The 17,398-nt window shown below is 42.0% G+C and overlaps 1 protein-coding gene across 2 annotated transcripts in view; it reads right to left on the bottom strand.

Moving 5' to 3' along the window:
• EMCN (endomucin) overlaps window positions 1-17,398 on the bottom strand; it is a 55,115-nt gene that overhangs the window by 19,464 nt on the left and 18,253 nt on the right. For both annotated transcript variants that reach the window (XM_071431850.1, XM_071431851.1), the window contains exons 3-6: window positions 15,632-15,739; window positions 15,093-15,200; window positions 8,077-8,199; window positions 2,133-2,165 (exon numbers count right to left, since the gene is read on the bottom strand). In XM_071431850.1, coding sequence (XP_071287951.1) covers window positions 2,133-2,165; window positions 8,077-8,199; window positions 15,093-15,200; window positions 15,632-15,739 — 372 coding nt within the window. The remainder of the gene's footprint in view (window positions 1-2,132; window positions 2,166-8,076; window positions 8,200-15,092; window positions 15,201-15,631; window positions 15,740-17,398) is intronic.

The following is a 17,398-nucleotide window of genomic DNA, read 5'->3' as shown; positions in this document are numbered from 1 at the left end:
TAGGGCTAGGTTTAAAGGAATACATTTCTACCTTCAGTTGCTAATCTGAATTTGAGTCAGGTATCAACAACACAAATTATTTATCACCTTGCTGCATACAGCCTATGAAGAAACAATCACTGAACTTCCAGAGAGAAAATGCAAACATTGGCATTTCCCTAGGTACATTAGATAGCACATGGGATTGCATCCCATATTGGATGGAGGCTTGAGTGAACAAGTGCTCACTGCCTCTGAAGGAGCCAACTGGCTGGACAGACGTGATGCAAGGTCAAGCATTTCCATTGCCTGGCTAAATATCAGAATGGCTCTCAAACAGAGGCATCTGGGGAAGGTGATCTGTTAAAAATGGGCCCTAGCAGAGGTTATAGATCCATATATATGTAGTGAGAACATGGTGGCAACCACTGAGGTTTTATTGGTCAGGTACTTACTCTCAATCTACACCTGAAGGATTGCATGGTTCCTCTTCCCAAGAACGGAAGAGGGCTCAAATTGTAGGGTGGAAGCTATGAAATTAATTAATTAAAACCAATCTCCTATGGCCATTTTGAGGTCTAGAATACAATTTTGTTCTACTAAGTCTCTGAAAGACATGTCCCTGTTTTTACAGAAACTTTTACGTAGACAGTACTTGTAACTCTAATCCATGAAGTTACAGTAACAAATAAGGTTTGTTTGTCCCAACCATGCAGGAATTCCTCTTCCTTGCAAAACTGATTTTAAACTCATGCCCACTATTAAAAAATGTTTTGGTGGTCGTTTTCTTCCCCCCTTCCCCACTCTTCTACCTTCATTTGTCTGGACACAGACAGAAGCCTCCTGGGGAAAAAATGATCACTTACTAAGTGCTTGTGTAGTGCCTAAACAATACAGTCATAGCTGAGACATTCTGATGCTATAGCACAGGAAACAATCATTGTCCAAGACTTTATCTCTGAAAAATCACTGTTTCTTTAAAGCAGAAGTTCTCTTGCCCTTGGTGCCTGTCTGCTGAGGGGTGATAATGTACGGTTGGAAGCTGAGCCATCACCAAGTGACTAAAACAATTCCAATGCATTCTTAATTCCATGTGATTGCTTCAGATTTCCCAAGGAAATACTCCTGCCTTTTTGTTACCTTATCTGGTATACTACCAATTGCCAGGGCAAGCAGGCAATTATCACGGCAATGAGTTACCCTGGATACTGACTGGAAATGTCAACAGAAACAAACTGCACTGAAAAACAGGAATGTGTGTCCCCACATTTGTGCAGGAGATGTGTGCCTCTCCTCAGGAGAAAAACTAAGGACTGAAATCCACTGTTGCTTTTTTTTTTTTTTTTAACTTGTTTATCTGTTAATTGACCAAGATGTGAGTAATAAAGGAAAGAAAAAATCGGTAGGTTAGCATTTAAACTACTTGTGACCATCAATAAGAAATATGACAGCTGAAAAGAAACATTACTGAATAAAACAGAGTAAGGAACTAAAACCTTAAGCTCATTTCTTCACTTCTTTCATTAAAGTTTCTCACAAGTCAGTCCCTCCTGTCTAGTTTGTCTGGATCTGGGAGGTATTTTCCAGTTATGGAATAATCTGGGATCAGAATAAAAATTAATTGGAAAAATACATCCATCACAGTAACAGGAGGGCCACAATTTTGCAGGCAGCAGCAAGAACTGCAGGGACTAGTACAGAAGAGACTGTTTCCTGATAAGCCCAGAGAAAGGAAAATAGGACAATACAAGTTCATTAGCACAGGAAACTTGCCTTACTCTGGGGTTTTTCTGCTTCTCACTACAGGACAAGGAACAAGAGCCACTGACAAGAACAAGCTCCTTGGTAAACACTCTATTTATAACAGCTTCCCATTGCTTCATATAATATACCAGGCCTGTTTTTTTCTGTGGTCCCACCCTGTTTTCTTTCCAGTATCTGCCAGTCCAACATGGTATTCAGTTGAAATCACAGCAAATTACTCAATGCTACAAGCTGAACATCACTCTTCCTCTGGTCTGTGTTTCAGGTACATTATTCCCCTAGATCCTTCTTGCTCCCTGAACATTTCCTTTTCTGAGGCTGTCCTTCCCACACCCCACACCAGCCTTTTTCATCACTGTGCATAGAGCAACCTCTTCTATTGCTCTTACTTGTTGAATGTGTTGGAGAGCTCATGGGAAGGCCTGCAATAAAACAGAAAGAATAGGTTTGTTAGTGTCTGTTTTAGATGTCCAGAGTCTTCACATCATGCAAACTGGCAGACTCTGGGAACATCCTCAGTAACACCCACAACAGATGCTGCCCCAGGAGTGACAAGCTAACACTGTTCCTAAGCCCAGAAAGTCTGAGCTGTAAAAGTCTCCAGCCATCCCTTACAGATGGGAGCAGAATCCAAAGTCTATGCTGGGTTGTTTTTCTGCTCAAGAGAGGAAAATACTGAATTAATTGATATATTCCTTAAAAACTCCTACTTCCAAAATTGAAAAGTGCCTGGGAGTGAATAGCTGACATTTAACTGACAAGTAAGTGTTTTAATAAAAGAAACTAATTGAGACACATCTTCAAGAGTCATAAAACCCTTTAAAAAGAAATCTTTGTTTATTATCTTGGTGCTTTTGGCTAGCAGACTGCCAAGCAGCAGAAGCAAGAGGCACTGCTAATGAGGAAAAAATTGACCTTACAGAGCACTGGGCACAATGCTTAGTGGCTCTACTGTTAGCTTCCCCCAGCTACTTCAGAAGTTTTTGGTGCACAACATTTTCTTTTTTTGTTGTTGTTGTTGTTGTTAGCATGCTGTTCCTGTGTGTCTAGACTGTAGCAGGTTTGGAAATTAGAGTGGCTGTGTCCTCTGTGTCCCAGCTGTGCCCAGGGTGGGGGATCACAGAGGCAACATCATGAAGGCAGCTGTAACTCCAGGCAGGCATTAAGTCTGTCCCCTGCCTGCCCAGGTTCCTCCTCTAAACCAGTTTCCCCAGGGAGCACAAATCCATTCTTATACCCTCACTACACCTTCTCTGCTGTGCACAAAGACAGCTCCTACCAGCAGAGCTGTAACACGCATTGTTCTATTGCTGTGAACATGCTCTTTGAAAACCAGAATGCTGCTCTTGTTTTTCCTTCTCTCCACCCACAATTAAAACCATGGATCACTTCAGCCGCTGGGGTGCAAATAACCACTTTTGCTAATGGCACATGTGACGAAACTTAAACTGCGTTTTAATCACAAACGTTCATGAAAAGTATGTTTAGGTTGAAAAGCTAAGTACTTAAAAGTCAACAGTAAGAGCTCTTCTTGAACATACTAAATATTTGTAATGCTAAGTATCCCGAATGTATACAGTTACCTCACCCTGGCTTCCTAGAATGCAGATGAGACTGTTTTCCTAAGCTTTTTGTCGTCTCATCAATCCATCTGCAAACAGCAATATCACTGTGCTCGAAGAGGATCTCTGTGATGAATCATTAGGCAATGTTTATAGCATGTTTGGGCAACATTACCAAGCAAAAGCCTTCAGGAAGTTAATAAATCACTTGTCAAAGGAGCAACACACAGTAGACAATGCAGGAGGACACACACCTGGCATTAAGGAAACATCCAAATATGATATGTTTGCTTATTACCAGAATACTGCCTTTCCTTCAGCCTGTAAGGTGTAGGATGCCATGATAAAAACACCATGTGATCACACAGCATCTGGGCACACCAGCAAACTGTAAGGCCCTGTGTGTGCATATTCTAAACGAAAGGCAGAAGATTTGATTGATTTGATTTAGCGACCTATTTGTTGAGTCTTACAAATAGGTCACTTCTCTATGAAGTCACTTTGAACCTTGTCTCTCAAGTCTGTGGAACTTTCCTTTGAAAGAGCTCCAACATGATAACATAATTGCACATTTTCCCTTACATTCATTCTTACAAATAAGATGAAGCATCTTGGCTCAAATTAAAACAAATAAATAAATAGAAAAAGCATACTAAGCCCAAAACTGATATCCAAGTTCACCTCAAAGAGTTAACAGCTTTTCAAACCTGAATGCTGGTGATATAAGCACAGGTGACACAAGTCTCTGCAAACAGGAAGGGCTGGGGAACATGTGCTTCAGTACCCACTGGCACAACCAAAAGCCATGTAGCTGTCCTGGCCAAACCTTGCCTCTTTGATAAACCCAGAGAGCAGAAATTACCCTAGGGGGGAAACATTACAGCAGCTGCCTGCCCTCTCTTTCTAGGCCTCTATTATTTTTTAACAGCTGCACACACCTACACACAATAATACTACCAGCATCTTTCCAGAAGGTATCTCACCCAGGTTTTGCTAGAGCATGAAAAATTAAATTGGAAAAATCTCACTCCTTCCTCTCTCTCCCTGTCTCCAGCATGCAAGCAAGGCACCAGTTCACCCTCTGTTCAGAGATAGCCCTGCCATGCAAACAAAGCTGTGCTTATCCGAGTGATTCAGCAGGTGCTTTCAGTTTGCATTTTCCAAATAACCATCCAGTGCCCTTCTTGGTGTGGGCCTCCCATACTGCTGTTCTCCAGAAAGAGAAGGACAGAAGGAAAAGCAGCATTTCACTTGGTAACAGTTAGTGTAGTTGCTCTAGCTGCCTGTACAGAGCTTGCTACCCCCTTTGGGGCTGCAAGCAAGATGCTCTGCATAAATAATCTGGGAAGATTTCCAGATTCATCAAGAAAAGTGAAGTGTGCAACACTGGCTGTGCTGGGTTCCTCCTTGTGCAGTAAGAAGGACAAGGATAAAAACTTTGGCATATGACCATGGTTTGTTTTGAAATTACCTGCCTGAGTCAGTTCAGCACTGGTGAGAAGCTCGACAGATGGAGGAAGAGACCAATAACTAAACTCTCCCCGCTCTGTTCTCCAACAGCCGCTACCTAAGCAGCCTGGATACCCTGCAGTTTGCTACTTCTGCTTTTTGGAGTGCAGCCACATTCAACTGTGCTCACTGGCAAAACAAACGAATACATTTGGCTGATTACTCAGAGGGGATATACCACAATATAAATCAAAGCAAAATTAAAAACTTGAAAAAGCCTTTTTGCCTTGACCACACCATAGATCTGTAATAGTGTTAACTGAGGCTTTGCTATGTTTTCCATCTCCCAGAAACTTCTGGTTTTGTGTCTCTCTCTTTGTGAAGGAGCTGAAGATACAGTGAGTAATTTTTATCTAATATCACTATCCAGAGTTCCTGCAGTTTGTGTACAGATAGAGTCAAACCCTACTAGTCTTACTCATAAAAATTTTTCTTAGGGAGATGCCTCCTGTGAATCAAATGAGTAGGATTTATAATTGGAGGAGTGCAATAAAGATATCAATAGATGAAGCAGGTTGATTCATCTGACAGTTTATTATAATAGATCATTTAATCTTACCACCCTGCTGGGTGAACTTAAGCTCATACTACTTTATGGATTTTTTTCGTTGTTTAGATCACGGAATAAAAAGCCACAATGCTTGCAGTTTCTCAGATGTATTTAGACTCTAATATCCAATTTTTCATTAATTAAACAAAAGGAGAAAATGAAATATCAGCAAGCAATCCTCTGTGGAGGTGGAGGAGGAGTGGGAGGTATATTCTGCATGACAGCCAAAGTTAAAGAAGTGCAGCATGTGTCAATGGCACGCATGCAGGTGGCTCTCTTTGCTAAAAACAGGCCTTATTGCCTCCCCTAGCCCGGGTGAGCACTACGCAGCACCTCCTCTGTGGCTGGTGCTTTCAATCTCCTTTAATACAGCAATTCTGTTCTCTGATGTTCCTACACGTTCTTTCCCAGGCTCCCCCACTCATCTCAGTCGCTCTCCAGCTCTCTGTAGCACTCCTCCCACACCCTGATCTTTTGATATGGCTGATTGGAAATTTCTCTGCAAAATGTGCTTTCTTCTTTTTCTGCATCAAGAAAGGAAACTTTCACCAAAATGGCATTTTTTTTAAAAATGGAAAATGGTCTCAAAACTAAACATATTTAGCCAGCTGGATAATTTTGGTTGGGCATACCAAATAGAAATGTTCTGGTTTGGATCCATATCACATTAATTTGCCTTCTCCTGAGCTCCCACGCAGAAGACGTGGCTCAGACACCTCCAGCTTGCAAGCTATTCTATCCCCCAAGAGCTGCAGCCTTGGCACACACAGCCCCCTGCTTTGGTGAACAAAAGGCACCCAGCCCCTGAATGTGAAATTCTGGAGACCCAGAAATAAATAATCTAATGGCAGTGAGAGAGGTGGCATTTTCTGTAGTCTCAGCACAGGATGAAACAACTGGCTTCACACTTGCATTGCCTTAAAGTCATTAGGGTGCAGCATATGGCTTCCCCTGGGCCTGAGCAGAGAGGAGAAGAAATCTGTTTAGAAGGAACCAAGACATTCTTCTTTAAGCTTTTAACACATACAGAGAATAAGGGAATAAGGGAGCAAGGGTGGTCTAAGGCTTAACCATTTGGAATAAGCTACCTAACACATCAGGATGAGAAAGGGGATTTCTTGCATATACAACCTTCAAGAAAGAAGCCAGGGGCTGGTGCTGTGAGGAGACAGGAAAGGTGATAGTGTGGAAATCCTGGTGTGGGCAGAAGTGATTTTGAACTGGCATTTTTATGGGAACTTGGAGCATTGGCTATGTCAATGATACCTAGACTGACTGCCCCTGGATGGATGGGTTCTTTCTGTCTCAGCCAGGCAATTATAGTTCTGGCATCTTGGGTAGTCTCTGAGCTCAAGATGATTTATTGGTTTTACAGCAGAGTAAGCTGAGTAAGATGATGACTTTTGCAAACAGACCCCAGGAAGGTTGTAAAACTTTCTTGACAAATTTTAAGTGTAAAATGTAATTATATACACAGTGTAGTAGGTAATTCAATACACATGATGCACAGTCAGAAATGCATTACAATTTAATATTAACCTGGGGAATTTACCTGAGTGAGAGACCTTTTAATTAAAAATGTTATAATTTAATGTTTTATTGTAGTATAGCAATGATGAGGTTTCTGTACTGGGCTATATTTGCCAAAAGTCATGAAACCCAACAGGAAAGTCAAGTAACCACAGGTCACAGTATATGCATTATGGGGAATGGGCTTATTGAAATAATTGCAAGGACTTCTCTCTGAATCAGTGGCCTTGGGTTTACTTTAACTTCCTTAAAATGCTTTTAATCTTTTTGCATGCTTCCAGGCATTTCAGTGCATAGTGAGCATATTGCTCCACTTTTATATCCAATCCTCTCCTTTATGAGGAAAAATCACAGTACACACACATGCTTATCTCCCACAGACACAATCCAGAGGTTGCAAAAAGAGTCTTGTATCCCTTAGGGGATGTTAAGCACTACTATTAATAATAGGGATACGTAAACAAAGAGACTGTCCTTGTTGGATTTACACACATGTAGTTAAGAGTAAGTACTAAATGAAGGGAAGGCCCAAGAGACCTTAAGCAAACCTGAACAAGTGGTTCTTCAAAACCTAGGGAAGTTAAGCCAGCTAGAAGTATAATAAATGATCATTCATATGACCTGGCATCTGCATTCACCACAGTGTTTCTTAGTGAATATATACACCAAAAGACACTCAGAAAAACAGTAAGACCAGACTTGAGCTGAGAAGAGGTGATACATTTTTGACCTTGCATGCGACCATGCTGTACTTTGAACAACATCATTTAATTGGTAATACGCATAGAATTTCTCTCCAGATTTTATAACAACTGCAAAAATTATAGCTGTTTTCTCCTTTGTCTCCTCTGCCTTGCAGCCAGGGAATTTATCTTGATGACCTCCTCTGACAGCCAATGCTACACAATGACCTCACACAGCATATATGAAGATTACTATTATCATTTGTAATTTATATCTTCCTGTAATGACAACATGTATCTCAACTGAGTGTTTGGAAGTTCACCCATCACTCAACACAACTTCAAGGCTAGGTGACATGGACACAGTGTACCCTGCATGAATAAGGAGATGTGGCCCTCATTCCATCACAATGCACAGCAAATGAAGAAAAAACTCAAAATTATTTGCATCTTTTAACTGCTTGTACAGAGAAAGAAAGTGCATGTTTTCAAGACTTACCTGAGGTTCCAGAAGGAGAAGTGTTTGTTTTAGGAGAGACCGTAGAAGTAGAAGACTGTCCCGTAGTAGGTGCAGCACCCAAACTCTCATTTTGTGGCAATTGTGCTCCACTTGCTTGTGTAGCTGGAAATGAGAGAGATGTTCAGGGAAGAGGCACCTACACAAGCATTGTCTTAGATCCTGAAATATCCCTCAGACAAATGCTCTGGTCATCATAGAAAAGACTAAATGTAAGAAAGCACCGCATGTTCTGGTAACTATCTCCCAAGGAACAAACCATCCCTATGGAATTGCTGAGGCACCTTCAAAGCACATTGTAGCAATAGAAACAGCCTCATATCTGTGCCAGAAAACAACCCTTGGGACCCTAGAATAGTTAGACAGTGTTGCACCAAGAACAACATTAGCAGGAGAAGCTCAACTTACTGCCCTCTAGATTTTCCTTCATTTTAAAATCAATCCGTCAATCAATCAATCAATCAGGCTTCAGTTACAACTGTCACATAATGTGATACTGTATAATTTTTAGGGATTGCAATTAAGCAAAGAATTAATTATTTCATTCTGTGCCGTTAAGCCCTAGGAAATAACATATCCCTGAATATTAATGTATGAAAAAGAAATTGTCTTTTTTTTCCTCTCACTTAGCCAACAGGAGATCAAGGCTATTGTGTCACAAGATTTGCAGCCTTAGGTGAGGCCAAGACCATGGTGGAGGACATGACCCGAGCAGTGGAACTGAAGGTCACGGAATGACCAGAAAAAATTTAAGATATTCCAGCACTGCCCATAATTCCTACGTCTGTGCTCAAACCTCAGAATAACAATAGGTAAGAGAGTGCCTACTGAATAAAACATAGAGGTGCCCAAGAGTAACTTTCTACTTCCTGTCTGATATAAATCAGAGAGGCTACTGAGCTGTAAACTGTTTTCAGTGCTTCTTCATATGAATTTTAAACACTGGAACTAAAACAACTAAGACATGTTTCAGTCAGCGAGCAACATCGCACACATGCAATATGTAAATCTTGAGGAATGCTTCATCACACAATTTATCTAGAAACTGATTACCTGTTTGGTAATCAAAGAACCCAAAGCACCTTATTCTACAACTACACACCTTTAACTTGGCCTTTCCCTTCCCCTCTTGTTCAGTAAGTGCAGTACCTTAGAAAGGCAAGCTTCAAAAATCAGTAAGAGAGAGTGAGCCAAGGCCATTGGAGTCAGGGGATTCATACAATTTTGGAAACTGAGAAAAGCTGGGCAGCCAGGCACGGTGTCTTTTGAGGTAGAGGCATGAAAATGATGAAAAACAACTTGATCCCCCTTTCACTGGGATTCTAGTGAGGAGAAGCAGAATTTCATGTCAGGTTCCTTCAGGAACTTCAGCATTGTACCCCTTCAATACACAGGTCTGCCTACAGTAGGAAGGAGTGTAAAAAGCCCCTCTACCTCATTTTATACTATGATATAGTGCAAGGATCTGATAATGTTAACAATTCCTACATTCTCTTCATGGAAGCTTTGAATCAATCTTAAGAAGCAAACTTTTTCCATATTTGATTCTTACTGTCATGGCTTCAGACTCAAATTTTATATGTTGAATTTTATTCTGAGATCAATTTTTAAAAAGGGAAAAAAACCCCAAACTGAGGTACCTCCCTCTCCCTATAAGATGCACAGGCTTGCAGCAGTAACAGCAACCATCTTGTGGCTCCCTTGTCATAGGTTAGAAAAGGATTGCATGCGAAAATGAAAAGTAACTCAGAATAACAGTGCAGAGATACTCAAACATAAAGATACTTTGTGAACACTGCAAAACAATCAGGTGTGTGGGAGAGAGGAAGAGGGAGGCAGCCAGTTACCCTGTAACCCCACAGAGGGCTGTTTTCCCATGGGCATCACTCGTTCCATGCATCCTATCAGTCCTGGCAGCAACCCAGCCTCGGGTGCTCCTCTTGTGTTTGGGAGCTGTGAGAACAGATTGTTCTCAGGAACATGGGCTGTGCACTGGATATGCCTTGGCAGGGGATCGGGAGAGGAGGGATGATGGCATTTCCATTTTATTTCATTTTTTAATTTAGCCTGGATATGATTCTCCCAGTGACCCAGGCAGCACCAGGTATGACTTGCACCTTTACCTAGGGCTTGGCAAAAGGTTGTTGCATTTATTTTGCCAGACTGGAGAACACCTCAGTCAAGGGATGAAGTAGAGGTGCTACAGGGCAAAAATCCATGTGCCAGTTTTCACCACTTCCCAGAGGGAAAACGCGACCTGGCGGGTAAGGCTCCCTTAATTCCACTGCAAGATTAAATCCTAGCAACCCAATTCTCTGCTGACTTGTGGCTTTGAAGCAGCATCCAAGCCTCATGCCCAATGCACAGCTCAGCCTCTACCACCAACACATTTAGCAGATGAGACAGCTTCTGCACCAAAGCCTGTGGGAACAGAAGCATCCATACCCAGCCACTGCTCATGTACTCAACAAAGATGTGCCTTTTCGCTAAATCCTGTAACTCATGTCCCTGCGAGCTCTAATTGGGTCTCGGCGGCAGGAGACAGCGGCAGCCCTGGCTGCGGTGCCCGTGCTCCGCGCGGGGACAGGCGGGGGGCGGCGCGGGCGCGGTGACTCAGTGCTGCCATCGCCGCTGACACATCGCTGCAGTCATTCATCACGCCTCGCCTCCGCCAGCTGCAGCACCCATCCCTGCCTGCTCCAGGGGGGGCCTGCCCTTGCAGGAAAGCAGCACAGCGCGCAAGGGCGGCTGCTGCTGCTGCTGCTGCTGCTGCTGCTGCTGCTGCAGAGCTCGCATCATCGGTTCGTGGGTTTGTTGTTAACAGCTGATTACGAATAAAAATGGTAAAGCAGTACAGAGTGTAAAATAGCTGTCCGAATGGGGATGATGGCTGCGGCGGCAGAACTCTGGTGGTGATGCAGCTCTCCCTGCTGATATTTTGATAAGATAAATGACAGTGTGTTAACACGTATTTGGCAAAGGGATAATCAACAACAGGGAACCTGAAGCTGCCTTGCAAAGCTGCTGTCTGAGCTTCAGGAATTTCCTTACTCTCTATGCTTTGAAAACCCTTAATTTTCTTTAACTAGCTGAAATTCGACACATATCCTCACTTGATCCTAGCACGGTTTTCTGCTTAACCTACGTATAATCCACATACATTTTGGGATTTCCAGACAGTAGTTTGAATTTTCTTTACAGTAAGCTGCTACCTAATTAGTTTTGACATTTTAAGATGCTTCAAGTAACCCACAAACACCCTGCATATATTCTGTGCTCTGCAAAGAATATGGACATCCTTATGTCTGTTGAAACCTTCCTTGACCAATAAATCAATCAAGGAAACATTTGAAGGGGCAAAATGAACTCCACCTAAACCATGTTAAAATACCAGCACAAAAGCTCCTTTAAATGGAAGACTAAAGCTTTTCCTTTGAGCTTGTATTTTTAGCATTAACACACATATAGGCCTTGCCCCCATAATCAGTAGCCTGAAAAGCCATTTGCATGAATGAGTGCACAAAAGCTTTGAAAAATCCCATCGTAGCAAACCCAATGACATTTTTGCCCATTCAGAGGAATGAAAACTGGCTAGAGAGGTAACCAAACAGATCTCAGTTTTAATGTTTACATCCATAGTTGATTGCAGGTGCTCTCTGCAGCTTTGTGTTTTCTGGTAAGCAAAACCCCAAAGTATTTCAAAATACATATTTTAAAACTTCTCTCTGTATAAAATGTCTCAGCAGCCAGTGTTTACCTATAGCATGTGCTAACAAACTGAGGAGAATTAAGCAATACCTGTTACAAGAATGCTTTTCTGGTAGTGTTCCTGAGGTAAAACTTACTTTTTAATTACCAGTAGTTTGATGTAAAAAAAAATCCTCCACTGTTTCCCTTTGTCACTTTTTAATATTTAATATACCACTGCACCATAATGTATCATCATCCAGGAGAGTGGTGTAACTCAGAAACACAACAGTCAAAAATCCACTCTTATTTGCCACATAACACCTTGATTACTGATCTTACATAAGATGCTTGCTCCATATCCAAGGGAGGAAGAACAGAAATTTTCGTTGCATTTCATTGCTTTTTCTATTTGATAACTTCAGGTGTCCCAGGATATGAAATCCTGATTGCAGATGTAATTTTCTGTGGTGTGACACACTACAAATTCTTGGTTTAAAGGCCTGAACTGCACAAGTGAAGTCACTGACTAAATGTGAACTCTTGGATCTGACACCTTATCTTGAAAATAAGAAGGCTAAGGAGACCAGTCTGATGTTGGCTTCTAACATAATAAACAGGGTAGGAAAGCAAGCGAGAGAGATTGTACTTGTTGCCTGCAGAGGAAAAGAACACTGAAGTCTTATAAAAAAAAAATAAAGGGCAAAGATGTTTGCATGATTTCAGTGTATGAAGCACTGGGGGCTTTTCCTGAATCTATAATAAAAGGTGACAGCAGCCACAGAAATTGCAGCAGTGACAGGAAGCCCTGTCAAATCTCAGTTGTGTGAATGCAATCGTTTGCTGGAGCTTTTAGCAGGGATTGAAGCAGAGAAAGGGATAGCTTCCATTACAAAATGACGAAGGTGCCTGCTTTTTATTAAAAATAGGTGTAGCAAAAGTAAATTTCAAGGTGTCATAAAGGCACCACCAATTTCTGCCTCATGCAGCCAGGGCAAAAACGGGGAGAAATGAGTGCTAGTGAAAAAGAGACAGCAGCCAGCTTTTCCCTCCTGTCCATTCTGAGAGCAGGAGTGTTGCTGTGCCTGCGCTGGCTCCAGGGAGCACAGCTCTTGGCGTGTGGCAGGGGCTGGGAAGATGCAGGGAATGGAGCCAGGGCCACCCCAACTGCTGTGCCCGTGCTGGGCTGGGAATGCAGGGTGGCTGGAGCCAACAGCAGGATGGTGGCCAGGGGGTCTGAGGGTTTTCTGCAAGGCTGGTCACACACACAGAGCCCCAGGGCCATGCCCTGTCCCAGCACCAACACCTTGTGTCCCATCCCACTCCTTTCTGCTGAAGCCAAGGCTATGATTTTCTTGAAATGTAGACCACAATTTTATCTTAAAAAACCCACTAAAATTTGCTTTCACACACAGAGATTCCCAAGTACTACTTTTGCATTAAAAGATGATACAATTTTTTTTTAATGCAGGGCATTTCTAATGCCCTGGACACGCTGTGCCAGTTTTCTTTCTTACAAAGGGGACTGAGAGGCAGGAAAGCCCTGTTTTTAGATTAATTTACCAAGCATTTTTTTACCACAAGTCTGGGGGGGTGGGGGGGGGCTTAGCTAAAATGAGGAGTTTGAAAACCAAACCACAACACAAGCAGCTAGGGACTGAACTCTACCTGGTGGGAAGAGAATGCAAGAGGAATGGAAAGGAAGCAAAAAAAGGCTTCCTGCCCAGGCCCATCACACCTCCAGCAGCAGTTTTTCAGTGCAGAGCAGTGGCTGGAGCTAAGCTGCACTGGCAGGCATGCCTTTCCTCATTAGCTTTCCTTCCCCTGCCAGGAGCTCTACCTGTCACCAAGGTTTAGTTCCAGGTGGCTGTGCTGCTCTGGTAGCCACAAGCCAGGAACCCCTGCCAAATTGAAAGGAGCAGGAATTACATCCATAATGCAATGTGCCATGCTGTGGGCTTCTGACAGGCCTGCAGTGCCACAATTGCAAGTTTTAAGAGATTTTTGGGGGGCTTTGGTATCACTGTGAGCAGCTTGTGCATTGGCCAGGCTGTGTGTATTCTGTGACTCATTGACAGTGGCATTTAAATGCCAATCCAAAACCCCAAAGATTTTGGGCTGACAATCGGGCCACTCCTTACACAACACACAGTGGGAAAGCTGCATCAGTAGAAAATAAAACCATGGAGTGAAAGGGGAATAGTTCTTCAGGAAGCTCGGCAGGCTTGGGTCCATGAGGGTGGCTTTAAAGGAAAATTTGCACAAAAAAAGCATGCAGACTGCTTCACAGGAGTACTTTTTCAGACAAATAAACCAAGGGAAGAGAAGTCACATTCTAATAATTTGTAACAGTTCAGTATGCTGTAAACATCAATTCTGAGTACCTTGGTGTACTGCTGACTGCTGAGGTAAATATCTGGTGTACTTCATTTTTTTAGCCAATTAAAAATAAAAAAGTGGAGCATTCCAAAGCTCTCATCAGAAGACAGGTTCAAATATTTACTGTCATTATCATAGACAAGGGAGACTGAATTTCATCTTAAGTTGACTGAATTCCATCTTAAGTTTACTGAATTCCTTTGGGATGCTATTATACTATTTAAAATTAACCCAACTACTTGCTGGATATGTGGGTTTAATTTTTTGTTTGGTTGAGGTTTTGTTTGGGGATTTTGTGGGGGTTTTTTTTGTTTGTTTGTTTGTTTGGGGGTTTTGTTTGTTTTTGTGTGTTTTTTTGGTTTTTGGGGTTTTTTTTCCTAAAATCCAATCTGATATTCCAGGCCAACACACATGCTATTCTGAAGATTTATGGGAAATAAAAGTATCTCTCCAGATTGATGCAGAGTAATTTAGTACCACCTCTCTTTCAGTACTGTGGCTACCAATAATATGAAACATAATAAGCATAGCGTTCTAATACATATAAAAATAAGAAACAAAGGGGTATTGTTCTGCCAGCTTTCTGATCACATAATTTTTTTTTTATTTCATACTTATTGAAAAAAAAAAAAACAAACCAAGAGGAAAGTAAAAAATTAAAACCTTTCCAAATACATCTCTCCCAGTTACAGGGAGATGAACATCCTGTGTAATGGATTCAGATCACCTCCATTACAAACTAAAGGTATAATATTCTTTGTGGAGGGTCCCAGGGCAAGCTTCATTTAAGATATATAATATGGTACGATGAATAGCCCTTGTTCCCTAAATCACCATACTACTCTTTTTGACCTCCTTTTACTGTTTTGCAGAGTTTTACAGAAATGTAGCATAGAATGACTCAGAAATGGCTCAATGAAATCATCACTTACTGTTTGTTGTGCTGAGACTTGTACTTGCTGCTGAAGTCACAGCTGATGGTTTTTCTGTTGTGCCTTGTGTTGTTTGTGATGTAGCATTAGGTGAAGAAGATGTGGGGCCTAACACAGGAAAGACATTCCATTTATTTCCTTTCTTTTGTAAACACTCATAAAATACACCTACTGTCCTGTTTGCAGACTAACTTTAGATTATCAAAAGGATATTTGCAGACTAACTTTAGATTATCAAAAGGATATTTAATTGAAATTCAAGATCAACAGGCCAGGGCCCCATTGACAGCAGGGAAAGCCATTCCCTGTCCCATAGCTGGGTCATCCCACTGCAGACAAGCCTGTGATGATGCAGCTGGAAGGTGCAGTTTGGAGCTGCTTTTAAGTCTGACCACAAGGGAGCTCCTGCCCACACCTGTAAGGTTTCACCAAAGAGTACACTCCCTGTAAAACAAATTCCCAAGCCAAGAAGTACTACCTAATTAATTTCCTCAGTGACCACTAGAACAGCATCAATTAACTCAAAGATTTTCACTTACTGCTTGTGATGGTTTCATTTGTAGCTCTGACTGTAGCTGTTGTCACCACTGACGCTGCCAATGTTGTTGCTTGTGAAGTTCCTTGTGAAGTAGTCACAGATTCCCCTTCTGCAAGAAAGGCATTCACATCATTATGGATTTATTTTATCATGCCTAAATAAACATCACATTGCTCTAGCTGTGTTCTCTTACCAAGGCAGTGAATTTCTGTTTAAAGGCTGGCCCTCACAGAGCTTTATTGCCGACACATTTTGAAAGAGTATTCAAAGTATATATCATTGGTTTCAGAGGGGAGGTTTGGTCTGTGAACAACCTGCAATTGCCTACTGAAAGGGAGCAATTGTACCTTCCAGCCAGCCCCTAAAGGAGAGGCACATCATCTTTGGGGGTTATACAGAGGTGCTTGGCTTCACTTCCAAGGGAAGAGGTGAGAGGAACAGAGCCTGGAATGGACGGATGGGTTCATTGTGCTGGTGGACTACCCCTCTGAGCAGCACTTTGCTGCATACCTACCGAGCAGGAGGAGGGATGTAAAATCTCCATAAAGTAGTGTGAGTGGCACATGGGAGCACAGCTTATAGACCACAGGTAAAGAGATGAGGGGGAATAGACTCCCCTAATGTTTTGACAATTTTTCCCCGTGTTTGCCCACTTTGAGACATGTTTGAGTCTTCTTCACTGGCCAGCTTTCCCAGACCTTCTTCCTCTGCACCCAGATTTCTGGGGAAAAAGAAGCACCCAGCAGGCCCTCCTTTTTGGAGTACAGTAGAGCTTAGGACATTGTGGATGATATGAATAGTATTCTCTAGTAAATTATATTCCTTGGGGTGGACTCAGTGCCCTTTGTAAGGTGACTCCTAGTTCTGTCCTCAAGAGGAGTGAGACTTGGAGGCTAAGGGGAGGGGAAAGGGCACCTGCAGGCAGCAGGAATCCCTTCCCAGCCACTGCTGCTATGAGAGATGGGAGAAGAGTTGCCCAAAGATCACTAAAGCAATAGCAGGGTTTAAATCACCTTGTCTTGCTGTGCATGGATGGCCTATTGCAGGTCCCATGTACCCCCAGCACTTGCCCAAAGGAATGGACTTACCAAATTACAGCCAGGAAACTAAAAAATCCTATAACCAATCAATTTATGAGTTCAGCTTTTAATTCTGTGATCTAATGCAAACAGGAAGTGCTACTGTCAGCTAAATAGGCTCAACTAAAGACCTGACTACTATCTCTACCTACATACTAATCTTCTGGCATTTTTAATGGATGATATATGTGAAAGAATAGGAATAAATCATTGCACCCCATGTAATTTTCTCTCATAAGACTCAAGTACTTCTAAATGCAATGTTCACACTGGAACTTTTGAAATATGACTTATACATTCTTTCTCTGCTCTCAGTTTTCTAGCTGTTCACCTAGAGTAGCAATGCCTCGAGGAATGGGCCTGCTTGTTCCACACTTACAAATTGTTTTAATCTCATACTGGGTTTCTAAAGCTTTTTTCATAGTGGCATAAATACCAACATTGCTCTCCCTTCAATGGAAAAAAGCTGCAAGAAAAATTTCAGTGAAGCATTCAAAGAGTTAACTCACTGTGAGGTACATTTATGAAGTGTCTTTTAAGCTGACATAAACATCAGGATTTTTGAGAACTGCATAAAAAAGCTGCAACACAATTTGAACAGGTCAAAACCTTTGCTGTAACAAACATAATATACACATATTTCACCTGGTTGCATCTTATCCACCTCCATTACTAGCATTTCAAGTGTA

Source organism: Agelaius tricolor, unplaced genomic scaffold, assembly GCF_023055355.1.
Source record: "Agelaius tricolor isolate 1412-34295 unplaced genomic scaffold, bAgeTri1.0.p SCAF_8, whole genome shotgun sequence".
In the NCBI taxonomy this organism is placed as follows: Eukaryota; Metazoa; Chordata; class Aves; order Passeriformes; family Icteridae; genus Agelaius; species Agelaius tricolor.
Note: the sequence above shows the minus strand (reverse complement) of the source record. Positions and strands in the feature narration are given on the sequence as shown.